This window comes from Sylvia atricapilla, chromosome 28, assembly GCF_009819655.1.
Source record: "Sylvia atricapilla isolate bSylAtr1 chromosome 28, bSylAtr1.pri, whole genome shotgun sequence".
Classification (NCBI taxonomy): Eukaryota; Metazoa; Chordata; class Aves; order Passeriformes; family Sylviidae; genus Sylvia; species Sylvia atricapilla.
The window spans coordinates 252,947-266,112 of record NC_089167.1 but is presented as its reverse complement, the minus strand read 5'-3'; the positions used below and the strand labels follow the sequence as shown (position 1 = coordinate 266,112).

Here is a 13,166-nt window from a genome sequence, read left to right as displayed (position 1 = left end):
GGTACCGGGGGTTCCCGACAGCCCCCTCAACCCCACCTTGCCTGCCACCACTGGAGACAGTCTGGATTTTTGTAAAAAATGGTTTATGGGTTCCATTTTTGTATAAAACATGGGGGCAGCTGAGCCACTCACCCACCCCCAGCTGCCACCCCACAGCCCGCAGTGTGTCCTACTCAGAATCTAAACCCATCCCAATGTTTCCTCTACAGTCAATCCTCTATGCTCTTCCTTTAAACTATTCCTTAAAAAAAATTCCTCGTATCCCCGAGATGTTCCTGTGCCCAGGTACAGTACGATGACAGGGGGATCCGGTGCCACACTCCCTCTACGCCGTTTTCTGCTGGCCCTTCTTTCCAATCAGGGACTTGTGGATGTGGGGAATGACACCTGCAGAGAGGAGGGGAGAAATCCCATCAAGTCACTTGCAGAATTCCCAAGAAACTCCAAAAATCCTCAATTCCCCATTTTGTGAAAATCCAGTGTGAATGTCGAGTGGACAACCCTCAGTGTGAATCCAGGGAAGCAGGGAGCCCATTCATTTCTGCCAACTGCCAAATTCCTGTTTGGTTTCCCACGTTTCCCCTTGCAAAAATTCCCACCCAAGGATGGAAACAAGGGAACGACTCTCACCTCCACCAGCGATGGTGGCTTTGATCAGGGAGTCCAACTCCTCATCGCCGCGGATCGCCAGCTGCAGGTGCCGGGGCGTGATCCGCTTGACTTTGAGATCCTTGGACGCGTTCCCGGCCAGCTCCAGCACCTGCAGGACAGCAGCACGAGGTGGGAATGCCGAGGGCAGGGGGGCTGGGGCTGGGGAGGGGGGTCCTACCTCAGCGGTCAGGTATTCCAGGATGGCCGCGCTGTACACGGCCGCCGTGGCTCCCACGCGCCCGTGGCTGGTGGTCCGAGTCTTCAGGTGCCTGTGGATTCGGCCGACTGGGAACTGGGGGGCAATTAACAACCTCATTAACACCTACAGCCCCCCCCACCCCCCCTGCAATGTGCATATTTACACCCTACACTGCTGATTTGGGCTGTGGCTTCCAGGAGCAACTCTCCAGAGAACTTAATAATCACTATCCAATTTATTTATTACTAATTCAGATATATTATTAATACGTGGATTGATATTATTTATTAATATTATATATTCGTTTAATTATTATAGATACAATATATAATAATATAATAATACATTATGTTGTTGTATATTGTATATTGCTATCATAATTTAGTAAAATGTAGTTATAGCTTCTACAGCATAAAATGTTTGTATTTTAACTCTTCTAATTAGTAAATAGAAATTTATTATTCTCCCACTTAATCCTCCTATCCTCTCTGTCCCACCTGACAGCAAATCCCCTCTGCAAGCCCAAGTCTCCTCATGGCTCCATAAGCCTCCAAATGCCAAAAGACTACGTTTTGACCCCAAAGCAGAGGGTTTGGGGCCCAGCATTCCGTTTCCTGGCGATTCCCTGTGCCATACCTGCAGCCCGGCTCTCTGGGAGCGTGATACTGCCTTGGCCTTGGCCTTGCCACTGTCCTTGCCCGCCTTGCCGCCAGCCTGGGGGAGAAAGGGGCCTATTAATTAATCTAATTAATCCCTGAAGCCAAACAATCTCGTTAATTCTAAACCAGAGGGACCTGCTGCAGGATAATCTAGCAGCTCCCTGGCAACTCAGGACCTCTCAAACCACGTGGATTCAAGACGATAAACAAGGGAGGTTTTCAGGGTGCAGCAGCTGCTCCTTCTCTCAGGTATCTTATTCCTGTTGCCACTATTCCCAGTATTTTCCAGAAAATGCCAATGGGGAGAAAACAGCACAAAATCCCATTGTTGGGCATTATTTTTCCAGCAGTTATGAGCCCAGTTTTGTTTTCAGATTCAATTTCTCCACACACTGACACTGGGAACTAGGCAGGACACTGTTCCTGTATATGGGAATGTGAATCCTGTGGGATTCAGGGGTCATTCCCCTCCTACTCCAGGGTGGGAAATCACCCAGGAGCCCCAGAAATTGTGGATTTAATGAAAATCATGTTGGAAGGGGTGGAAATGCCAAAGCCAAGAGTTTGGCAGTTGCTGAGTAACAAGGAAGAGCTGAGCACAGGTTTGCTGGGCTCTCCCATCCGCTGTCAGGAAATCCATGGTTTCCAGGGATATGGGAAGACCCCATGATGTCATTAATAACTACTGAGAGCTGTTCCTAATGAAGGTGAGAGCCACGGGTGATGCAGGAAGGCAGAGGGAGCTGCGCCCTCCCCATGGGAAAGATGTCAGCAACCCAAAATCTGCTTCAGGTTAAAAAAAAAACAGGGATAACAATCCCCAAAATCAAGTTTTCCAGCCCACAGAGAGACAAGAAACAACAGCAGAGGGAGACAGGAACCTGAAAACACCCTGGATACTCACAATCCATGTTTTTAAAGTATATATTGATCCCACAATCCCCATCCCCTCTAAAAAGCAGGAATTTTGGCTCATGGTGAGGGAGCTGAAAGAATCCAGAAACACCAGGGAAAGCAAGTGGAGCATGTTAATCCTTAAAACAAGATGCTGGTTAACCTGGGAATGTCCAAGATCTGGGTCCCATCCCAGCCAGGTGAGAATTAACACAAGGTTCAGTTCAAACATTGGAAAAAAATTACTCACGAGGGGGCATTAATTGATCCTGAGGTGATTAAAACAAGCAGAGGTGAGGCCATGGGGGACTGGCAAACCCACTCTGTGTTCTGGCACTTACGACAGGAAGGGTCTTCAGGGATGACTTTGAGAAACAGTGAAGCACCAGGAGTTAACTTTCATCAGGAGAAAACATCACTCCATAAAACTACAAAACTCAAGAAGGGCCTTTTGAGGGGAAGGTGGGAGGATCTGAGGGATGGAAAGGGAGGTTTATGGGAAAGAAAGGGGGAGGCAAGGGGGATTTGTGGATATTTCCTTGCTCTAGGAATAAAAGGCAGCATTGGGAAAAGCACTGGCTGTTCCCACTGAGGGCTTTTATCAGCCAGCTGTGAACTTTCCCACTGCCCCATCAAGTTTTCCAGCTTGGAGCTGCCTGCTTGATAAATCTTCATTGAGGGTACAAATAAGAAGAGCAAGAAAGGTCTCGCCGTGGAAATCCCGAGGTTTGTCCTGATTTTCACAACCCTCCACAGGGTTTGCAGAGGGAACACAGAAGTTCCCCCAGCCCAGTTGCCTCCAGCTCCCTATGGGAGACCATCCCACTCTGTGCTGGGAGTGAGGGATCCTGGACTCCTCCCTCCTGTGGAGGGAATCCCGAGGAATTCTCTCCTTATCCTCCGAGTTTGTGCTCCCAGGGACTCAGACAATCCTTGCGACATCTCCATCACTTCTCTCCACCTAAGCCCCTGGCTGGGAGCACATTCCCGTGCTAAATCCTCCCCGGGTCTGACCAGCTGGATCCTTCACAGCAGGCATGCGTTTTTTTTATTTTTTTCTTATTGCTTCGAACAGGATAAAACCCCTCCAAGCAGCAACTTCTTATCTGCTGCAGCACGTTCCCAGACATCCCCGAGCACAAGTTCTTGGCGGCAGCAGGAGTTGCATAATCCAACTGTGCTTCCATTAATGCTGAAGGATCGGGGCCCTTACTGCCAGCTCCGGAACCTCTGCAAATCCCGGGGCTCCCCATGGAACCCCCTCGACCCCATCTGTGGATCCAAAGAACCTCCCAAAGATGCCCTCAAACACCCACCACTCCTCCCCTGCCCGGTACCACAAAGCCCCCCAAGTCCCCTGCAAATCCACAGCAATCCCTTGCGGACCCACAGAACCCACTAAGCCCCGTGCAAATCCACAGAACCTGTCCTGTGGATCCACAGGGTATCTTCACAGAACGACAGAACACCCCGCGGCTCCACAGAACCACCCCAATCCCCCTACGAACCCACAGAAATCCCCGCTGTAACCACAGAACCCTCCCGCGGTTCCATGGAGTCCCCAAGGTCCCCCGCGAATCCGCGGAACCCCCTCAACGCTCCTCAGAACAGCCCAAAGCATCCTGCAGATCCACGGAACCTCTCACAGCTCCACAGAACGCCCGTAATCCACATTCCCCTGCCCGCCTTCGCTGACAGCTTCAGACCCGGCTCCCCGCACTGCCCCTACGCAGCCACAGGAACGGGGCACCAGGGAGAATGAACCCCCCTTTTCCTTCCCCCACGGACCAGACCATTTCCCCGGGAAGCGGGCTGAGACGCATCCCGCGTAACCCCGGAGGAGGCGCCGGGCTGTTGACAAACCCCGCTCGGGCCCCTCGATTGACATTTCCCACACGACAGCCGCTTCTTCCCGTCCAACCGACCCAGAACCGGCACAAACTGAGACCGAGGAGACACCGGCCGACCCGGCACCCCTCTGACAGCATCGGAGGGCACCGGCGGAGCCCGATTTGGAGAGCAGGACAAACCCCCTTCCCAGAGCCAGGCGGCAGCGACCACGGGGCACCGGGGGAGCACCGGGCCGGACCCAAGGTCACGGACCGGGGCCCGTTCTCCTCCCCCCGCCCGGCCTGGGCTGACAGCGGCACCCATTGGCAGCCCCACGGGGCCCAGCTCAGCCTGGCCGCGCTGTCCCGGCCGGTCCCCCGAGTCCCAAGCCGCACTGCTGCCCCTGCCCTCACCATGATACCGCCGCCGCCGTCCGAACCCCAAAGCCACCGCCGCACCCGACCCTCCTCAGGAGCCGCCAGACAATGACCCGCCCGGGCGGGGGCGGCGGGCCGCGCCGCGTCGCCACCAATCACCGCCTCCCATACTAGTTTGAACATCCCGCGGTGCCCAATGGACGAGCCGCTTCTTTCCCCGTCCATCACTGGCTCCGCCCCGAGGCTCGTTTAACGGCTGTGTTGCCTTTGCACACGGCACGCAGCGGAGTGAGGGCGGGGCGTGCTCGCCTCGGTGACGTAACCACCCGGCGAATAACAATCTCGAACAACGCGACGCGAGGCGGGGTTATGATGATGGACAGCCGATTGAACCACTAGAAAGCGAGTGGTGTTTCCCGCCCGGGTCGTGTTTGTGTGAGGGAGCCGGGGTAGGGGGGGGCGGACCGTGAGGGGAGTGCGAGGGCCCGGGGTTTGGCGGGTTCGGGAGGTCCTCAGGCCCCGCCAGAGGCTCCCACTGGGCCCGAGCCTGCTAAAGGGCTCCGCGGGATCGGAGGCTTCGCTCCTGACGTGGGCAGATCCTGCTCGGGGCTGAGAGGCCGCGGTGTGAGGGGAGCCCGTCCGGGGACACCCAGACCCGCCGGTCCCTCTGACCTTCCCTGTGTTTCTTTGGGGCAGTATAAATAACCCGGCGCTGTCCCGTAGGATGAATGAGAAGGGCAGCGGTAGTGAGGTAACGTGGACTCCGCAGCCCCCGGACCGGACTGGGGGCTGGGGCGGACCCTGAGAGGCTGAAGGAACTGTCAGTGGTTAAGGCAGAGGTCAAGCAAAAGCCCAAAAATCTACGGCACTGTTGGAGTAAAAATGCCCCCTTTCCGAACGAACGTGTCACAGTAAATAAAATCTCAGTTTCTCACGATGAGCCCCTTTCAGTGTCAGATGGAATCTGTGTGACCGGCGGAGCCGGGGACTCCCGAGCGAGGGCCGGTGGCAGAGCAGTGTTTTCGGAAGCAGTGGGCCCCGCACAGCGCAGTCCTGCCCGGGCTGGGGCCGGAGCGCGGTCACTGTCCCCACGGCCATCGGGTGTCCCGGCTGCTGGGCCTCAGTGTCCCTTCGGCGGCGGGCGGGGCGGAGGGCACCGCGCAGTCCCCGCCGCGCTGCCGGGGGGCGCAGGGCGTCCCACAGCCACCGTGTTCCAGGCTGAGGCACCTGTTGGGCTCCTCCCGGCTGTCCCGGCCTCGCCGCCGGTTTCCCGGGGCGAGGCGCCCCTCGCTGCAGCTGCCGGGGGTCTCAGGGGGCCCTCAGTCCCCCTCCCTGCCCCGGCTGCACCGTGCCCGAGGTACGGGCTGGGAGGAGCTGGGGGGCGAGGAGGATGACGACGAAGGCATCTGTCCTTGTCACTGTCATCCCGGGGTGTCTGCCCCTCCCTGCAGCTGTCGGGGAGGCTCAGGGTGCCCCCCGGCCCTCACCCTGCAGCTGCTCCCGGCACCCAGGCAGCAAGAGCCGCGGGCTGGGCCCCCCGGGCTCCGTCCAGGGCCCCCCGGCTGTCTCCGGGGCCTCTCCAGCTGTCCCCGGGCCCGGCGGCGGGGGGGCCGGAGCAGCTGCGGGCTGCGATGCGGCCGGAGGAGCCGCTCCCCACGGCCGCGGGGATGTGCGGGCCGGGGGCTCGGGGGTCGCAGCAGGCGCCGGCGGCGATGGCAGGAGTGACTGTGACGGCGGCGGCGGCTCATGCGCAGGCGGGTCCCCGCGTGTCCTCAGATGAGCCCGAGCCCGCAGGGAGCCGCAGCGCGGGAGGCGGGGGCTGCGGCACCGCCGCGGGGACACGGCACGGGCACGGCGGGGACACGGCGCGCAGCCCTGGGCACGGCACCGCGCTTGTGCACACGCCCAGGACACACAGCGGCACGCGTGGCACAGCCGTGTGATGGCACACGTACCTGACACACAGCACGCAGTCTTGCGTGTGGCTCACAACCCTTTCACATCTGTGCGCTCACACCTGTGCGTGCGCCGGCCTGAGCCATGGCACACACGCCACGCAAATGCCGTGCCAAATCCTCCCAGCCTTACACCCACAGGCAGCGGGCAGCCATGTGATGGCACACACGCCTTACACACACTTTACACACACACCCACAACAGGAAGCCATGTGATGGCACAAGTGTCTTATACTCACTTTACACACGCCTTACAGACAGGCACCAGGCAGCAGTGCGATGGCACACACACACCCACACACACTTTACACACACCCACACACCAGCCTGACCTGTGATACGACATGCCTAAGCCACACCAAACCTTCTCCCTCCCCACCGTGCTGGTACCTCACACCCCCAACTCCCCTGAGTCAACCCATCCCCTCAGGACAAGGTGGGGGACCTCACGTTCCCGTCTGTGTCCCTGACGCCTTCACGACATCCTGCATGTCCCTGTAATGCCACAGGACACCACCCCACCCCTCACCATCACGGTGGCACCAGCTCCAGGCTCCGGGGCCCCCCACATCACCCCCAAGAAGCAAGTCGGGCCCAGGCTGGTTTTCATTCACTTTTCCGCATACTTTATTTGTTACAAACATACAATTCTTTAAATATAGACTGTAAAACTCCATTTGCAAAAATCTGCTACGTCAGGAGTGCTCGGAGCAGGAGGAGTTCGTCGCGTTGGCCTCGTCTGCGCTAGTGGTAACACCCAGGACCTGCCTCCGGCCCCTGGAGCCGCCCCGCCGGCCGCAGGGAAGGGACACGGGGGCCCCGGCCCCCCCAGCTGCCTAAAGTGCAGGTTTGCTTTAGTTTTTGTTTTTCTTTCATTAAAAAAATAACAGGAATAAAACTTTATTTTTTTTTTTCTCTTTTCGGCAAAGGGACATCATGGCGAGCGCTCAGGGAGGGAGGTGGCGCTCCCGGGATCTGCTGCTCCGAGGAGGATCCGGTGCTTGGAGGAGGATCCAACATTCATAGGATCCGGTTCCCAGAGGATCCAACTCTCTGAGGAGGATCTGCTGCTTGGAGAAGAACCCAGCTCAAAGAGGAGGGTCCAGTGTTTGGAGGATCCAACTCTCAGAGGATCCAGCTTGGAGGATCTGGCTCCTGGAGGAGGATCTAGCAATCAGAGAAGGATCTGGTGCTCAGAGGATGCAATTCTCAGAGGATCCAATTCTCGGAGGATTCAATTCTTGAAGGATCCAACTCTTGAAGGAGGATCGGGCACTCAGAGGATCCAGCTTCCAGAAGATACAATTCTTGGAGGACCCAGCTGCCAGAGAATCCATCTCTGGGAGTGCCTGGCTCTTGGAGGAGGATCCAGTGCTCTCCCCACTGATGCTGTCCCAGCCTCCCGGCTGGGCTGACCCGTGTGCTGGGGCCTGGTGAGCCACCCGTGCTGAACCCGCTCTCGGCCACTGCTCCGAGGCCAGAAGCCCCTGGGGCTCTGTTGTGGGGCTGGACCCCCGGGGCTCCCGGCTCCTTCCCGGCTGTCCCGCCTGGATCTGGGCTCTCCCGCCAACACCCAGGCCCGGCTCTCGTGGCTTGGCTCCGGCGCCGCTGGCTCTACCGGCTCCGCGAGGATGAGGAGGGTGATGCCACCCCTGGCCAGGCCTTGCCCTGCAGGAACATCTGGGAGCATCCACAGAGCCAGCTGGGATTTCCCACTGGGAATACCTGCTGAGCTCCGTGGTGCACCATCCTGCATACCCCCAGTGCTCCCTCAGCTGCTTTTCTTTTATCCTTTCCAGGTTTTTTGAGATTTTTTTTCCCCACTTTTTGCTTTTTACAAGAGACCAGCGAGGGGTTGGCTTGGTTTTGTTACCAACACGAGGAGCCACCACCGGCACGGCCCCCTCAAACCATTCCCCACTGCCCCCAAATTGCCTAGAAACAAGGCAGGAGAACTTAAATTTTCTTCCATATTTTTTAGGGCAAAAATAATTGAAGCTGTTTGAACTTGCTCTGGAAGCACCACCCGCTCCAGACCCAGCCATTTGGGATGTTTTCCACTGGGTTTTAGGGCATCGTACAAGACTTCCAATATTCTGTCTGTACAGCCATCATCGCGTTCTCCATCAGCCCCTGAGGCAGCAAAGCTGGAAGTACCAGGAATTTGGGATATTTTTCCCCCTATCTGTGGTTTAAAAATAATTAAAAAAAAAGCAATTTGCCCATTTTCTACAGAATTCAACCCAAAACTCAACCAAATCTGAGCTATGTACACACAGCCATGTCTATACACAGAGATGGGAAGGGGGTTCAGGGGAAATGCCGGCGTTGTCCCGTTTTCCTGGGAAACAGCCAACGGCTCCTGGGGGGCTCCAAGAGAAAAAAACCCAACCAAACTGCCCCCCAAGATCCCCTCTCCCCTGGCAGCCCCCATGGCTGCTCCCCTTGCTCCAGCTGGCACCTCAAATCCCCTTTTCTCCCTCTTTTATCTCATTTTGGCTGTTCTGTCTGCTGTCGTCCCCTGACGTGCTCTGCTCTTCCCACCCAAATGGAGCTGTGGGAGGTTGTGTCCATGGATCCAGCGCTTCTCTGGCCAGGAAAGGCTCCCTGAGCCAACGCCGGGAGCTTTTTTGGGTTTATTACTGGATTTTGGTGGTTTTGCCTTTTTTTTTTTTCCTCTTCCGTGTATTTCTAGCCAGCTCCCAGAGCCGGGCCGGGCTGGCAGCGATTCTGCCGCTCTCCCAGAGTAGAAATAAGGCTAAATCACCTCAATTCAGCCAAAAGAAAGAAACCCAAAGGAATATATATATATTTTTATATATATATATATATATATATATCATCCTCTTCAAAAATAAAAGGAGAGGTCCTGCGGCTGGACGCCGGTGAGTCCCACGGAGCTGGGAGCATTTTTCCCCCCAAATCCGTCATCGCCGTTGTGGTTTATGGTTTTTCTCCGTGGCAAAGAACACAGGACCAGGAGGATGGGTGGATACAGCAGGAATTCACCGGAAAGAGCTGCCTGAGGGTACAAAATACAGTACGGACACATCGGCCATCGAGGAAAGACTATTGCTCCCATGTGAGTGAGTGAGGGATCCAGGTCCTTTGCGACGGAGAAGGCTTAAAAATGGGATAAACGGAAGAAATTCGCTTTAAAAAATCCCTTTAAAAAGAGCGACGGCAGCCGGAGCAGTGGGAGCAGCGAGATGGGGCCGGGGGCTGGACGGACGGACCGCGACGTCCCTGCAGTGTGGGGGCTTCCCCAGGGGTCTGCAGCTCTTCCTCACTTCCCAACAAACATGGAGAGAGGGAGATGCCGCATCCATGGTAATAAATTAAGGAGGCAGCTGATTGGGCTCCCAAAAATGGATCAAAAGGAAAAAAAAAAAAAAAAAAAAAAAAGGTCCTAGAAGTGGTGAAACTGTAGGAGAAGAAGAGGCAAAACTTTGGAATGAGAGCGACGGAGTTCAGAGTTATGGGAAAACAGGGTGAAAAACCGGAATTCTGGAAAGGGCAGGACTGAGCTGAGGGAGTGAAAAAGAATTAAAAAAAAAAAAAGACTATTTGAGAGTGGAAAAATTTGTTTAATAGGAGGTGGCTGCAGGGACCAGGCAGCGCCAGGGCCAGGCCCAGGGGGGCAAAAAAAAAACGACAAAAGGAGGCAAAAAATAACAATAAACCTCCAAAATCCACCCCCAAGGTGCCGGGGCCGGGCGTGGCCACAGATTGGGGGCCGGAAAATCCAATTTGGGTGAAGCCAAGGGGCGGATTCCGGCGGGTCCTGGTGAAACGGGGCCGGAGGCGCCTTATTTGGAGAGAAGGGGAAGATGGTTCACCCCGTCGAGTTTTTCCTTGTGCTTTGTGCCGGCGCCTCCCCCTTCCCGGCGGGAAACGGGGAGGGGGGGAAAACGGTCAGAAATCGGCAAAACCGAGGAAATCTTTCCTAATTGTCAGGGACTCGCCAGCTCAGGGCTGGTTCCAGTTCGGGCGCCCGGAGTTTGCATCCCAAAAAAACCCCAAAAAACCAAAAAAAAAAAACAAAAAAACAAACGTGTAAAGAGAAAAGGAAAAAAAAAAAAAAAAGAAAATGAAGGAAAAATCACAAGCCGAGGGAACGGCCGTTGGTCCAAGGTGCCTCTGCTGCCTCCCACCCCCGGCGCTGCCGCTCGGCTCCGGGGCCCTCGGGTGCTGGTTTTGATGGGGGGGGCACCGGGAGGGGTCTGCTGGTGAGCCCCCGTCCCCCCCAAAACAGCGAGTCCTGGGGGCCGGGGGTCCCATGGTGGGAGCAGGGGAGGGGCCGGGGGACCGCGGGCGGCAGCACGGTTGGGCCGGGTTCTCTCTCTCCGGTGGCGGCAGGAGGGGGGGGATCGGGGGCCCTGGGGACCCCCGTGCCCCACCCCTGCTGCGGGAGGCTCGGGGACCCCTTTGTCCCGATGCTGGGAGCGGGGACGTGGGGGGGGGGTTTGGGGTCCCCTTCACCCCGCCGCTGGGAGGGGTATAGGGGGGCTCAGGGACCCCTTCGGCCCATCGCTGTGGGAGGGGGTTCGGGGACCCCTTCGCCCCGTCACTGGGAAGGGGGATTGGGGACCCCTTCGCCCCGGGGCTCGGGGAGGGTGGTGGGGGGCCGGCGTAGGGGTCGAGGGCTGGGGGGGATCGGCTCAGTCGTCGTCCACGTCGTCGCCGTCGGAATCGTCACCGGCGCCGCTGCCGCTGCCGGGTCCCGGCGGGCCGGCGCGCCGGTCGTAGAGCTTGTCCCGCTGGCGCTCCTGGATGTCGCGCATCTCCTCGGCGTAGCGGCAGAAGGCGCCGCCGAACTTGGCCCAGGCCTTGTAGGGGACGGTGATGGCGTTGCGGTAGGACGGCTTCACCTCGCTGACCCGCAGAAACACCCCGTACTTGTTGCAGCCCACGTCGAAGAAGAAGCGCTTGGAGTCCACGGTGATGGACGTGCCCTCGGGCAGCTCCCCGTAGAGCCCTCCGCCGCCCGGGCCGCCGCCGCCGGGGCCGCCCAGCTCGTCCTCCTCGCCCCCGTAGTCGTCAATGAGCTTGGCCAGGGCGTCGCGGAACTCGATGAGGCCCTGGGCGGGCAACGCGATGGTCTGGCCGCTCTGCAGCCCGGGGGGGCCTCCCGCGAACCCCCCCGGGCCGCCGGGGCCGCGGTTCACGGTCTGGCGGATGCGCAGGAAGCGCCCGCGCTGGTTTTCCTTCAGGTCCAGGTAGTACTTGCGGTTCTCCCGCACCAGGAACTCGCTCTTGAGGGCGCGGCGGGGCCCGGCGCCGTCCTCGCCCGGCGGCCCCGCGGCCTGGGCCAGCTGCTCGGGGCTGGACGGGCCCAGCTGCGCGTAGTGCTCGATGAAGTCGCCCAGGTAGTCGCGGAACTCGGCGGCCACGGCCATGGAGAGCGTGAGGCGGCTCTTGGAGCCGCCCGCGCCCACCTCGGCGATCTTGAGGAAGCGGCCCTTGGCGTTCTGCTTCACGTCCAGGTAGAAGCGCTTGTTCTGGATGTCCAGCCGCTTGGACGCCAGCTCCTGCGTCTCCTGCTCGGGCCCGGCCGCGCCGCCGCCGCCGGGCCCCGCGGCCGAGCCGGCCCCCCCCGCCCCGCCGCGGGCGGTCCCGAACCCGCCGCCGCCGCCGCGCTCGCTGCCGCTGTCCCCGTCCGCCATCTTGTCCGCCCGCCCCGCGCGCCGCCCGCTTCCGGCCCCGCTGCGACACCGCTGATGTCACCGCCGCACCGCCGCCGTCACGTGCGCCGGGGGCCCCGCCCGCCGCGTCCCCGTGCGCCCCCGGCTAAGCCCCGCCCCCTACCAAGCCCCGCCCCGCAGCCCCCTCCTCTTTAATTCCAGCTGAATCCAGCCCCCAGCTGTCAGTCACCATCGCCTCGCCTCCCATTGGTCGCTAGGCCCAGGCCCCTCCCCGCACCCCCCCCTCTCCTCCCGGCGCGCCCCTCCAGTGAGCGCAGAGCTCTGCTGCCACAGCTGGCTCCTATTGGTCAATGAGTCCCAGTGCTCCGCCCCCTGCCCCGCAGCCCCTTCTGCTCTCCTCCGCAGCCGATCTACTGAGGCAGAGCCCCGCCCCCTAACTGTCAGTCTCAGGCTCTGGCAGCTCCTATTGGTCCGTGAAGCCACGCCCCCAGCTCCTCCCTTTCCGGCGCTGTTTTCATTGACTGGATTCCCGCCCTTCCCTGCTGTCATTCACAGCCTCCCGGAGGCCCCATTGGTCCCTGAGGTCCAAAACCCCACCCCCCAGCTGCCACTCACCATTAGCACAGCCTCCATTGGCCAGTGAGGCTCACAGCTCCACCCCTTCCAGCCAATGATGCATGACGTCATGGTCAGTGATCATGACATCATTGATGACATCATGACTAGTCAGTAGGACTGGGGCCACCCTTCCAATCTCCGGGTCCTCCCTGGGCCCACCGAGACCCCTCAGCAGGGTCTGGAGGGCAGAACCCACATTACCTGCCTGAGGGGACTCCTCATGTCAGGGATGTGTCAGTCTCTAAGGGCCACCCTGGGACCATGCAGGGTCTTTGGGGATCTTATGGGAACCAACAGGGACCTCCCCAGATCTCCCCAGAACCTTCAGGAACCTCCT

General features: G+C 58.8%; 2 protein-coding genes across 3 annotated transcripts; both read right to left on the bottom strand.

Moving 5' to 3' along the window:
* Positions 1-66: 66 nt before the first annotated feature.
* On the bottom strand, positions 67-4,850 carry LOC136372468 (histone H2A.V). 2 transcript variants are annotated; one of them, XM_066337064.1, is made up of 5 exons: positions 4,647-4,850; positions 1,487-1,564; positions 830-943; positions 631-760; positions 67-387 (listed from the first exon to the last, which is right to left on the bottom strand). In XM_066337064.1, the coding sequence occupies exons 1-5, from the start codon at positions 4,833-4,835 to the stop codon at positions 326-328; spliced, it is 573 nt and encodes a 190-aa protein (XP_066193161.1). In that variant the 5' UTR covers positions 4,836-4,850; the 3' UTR covers positions 67-325. The 2 variants fall into 2 exon arrangements, with proteins under 2 accessions (XP_066193161.1, XP_066193160.1); XM_066337063.1 differs by having other exon boundaries at positions 631-943.
* A 4,514-nt stretch (positions 4,851-9,364) lies between these two features.
* PURB (purine rich element binding protein B) lies at positions 9,365-12,358 on the bottom strand. The gene has a single exon (XM_066337059.1). It carries the CDS (start codon positions 12,230-12,232, stop codon positions 11,228-11,230), a length of 1,005 nt encoding a protein of 334 aa, XP_066193156.1. The 5' UTR covers positions 12,233-12,358; the 3' UTR covers positions 9,365-11,227.
* Between the last annotated feature and the right edge of the window lie 808 nt (positions 12,359-13,166).

Coding starts and splice junctions, on each gene's coding strand:
- LOC136372468 (XM_066337063.1), bottom strand. CDS start 4,835: ATGGACGGGGAAAGAAGCGGCTCGTCCATTGGGCACCGCGGGATGTTC. Junction 944..1,486: donor CCCAGAGAGCCGGGCTGCAG/GTATGGCACAGG, acceptor ATTGCCCCCCAG/TTCCCAGTCGGCCGAATCCA. Junction 388..630: donor AGCCACCATCGCTGGTGGAG/GTGAGAGTCGTT, acceptor TCCTCTCTGCAG/GTGTCATTCCCCACATCCAC.
- PURB (XM_066337059.1), bottom strand. CDS start 12,232: ATGGCGGACGGGGACAGCGGCAGCGAGCGCGGCGGCGGCGGCGGGTTC.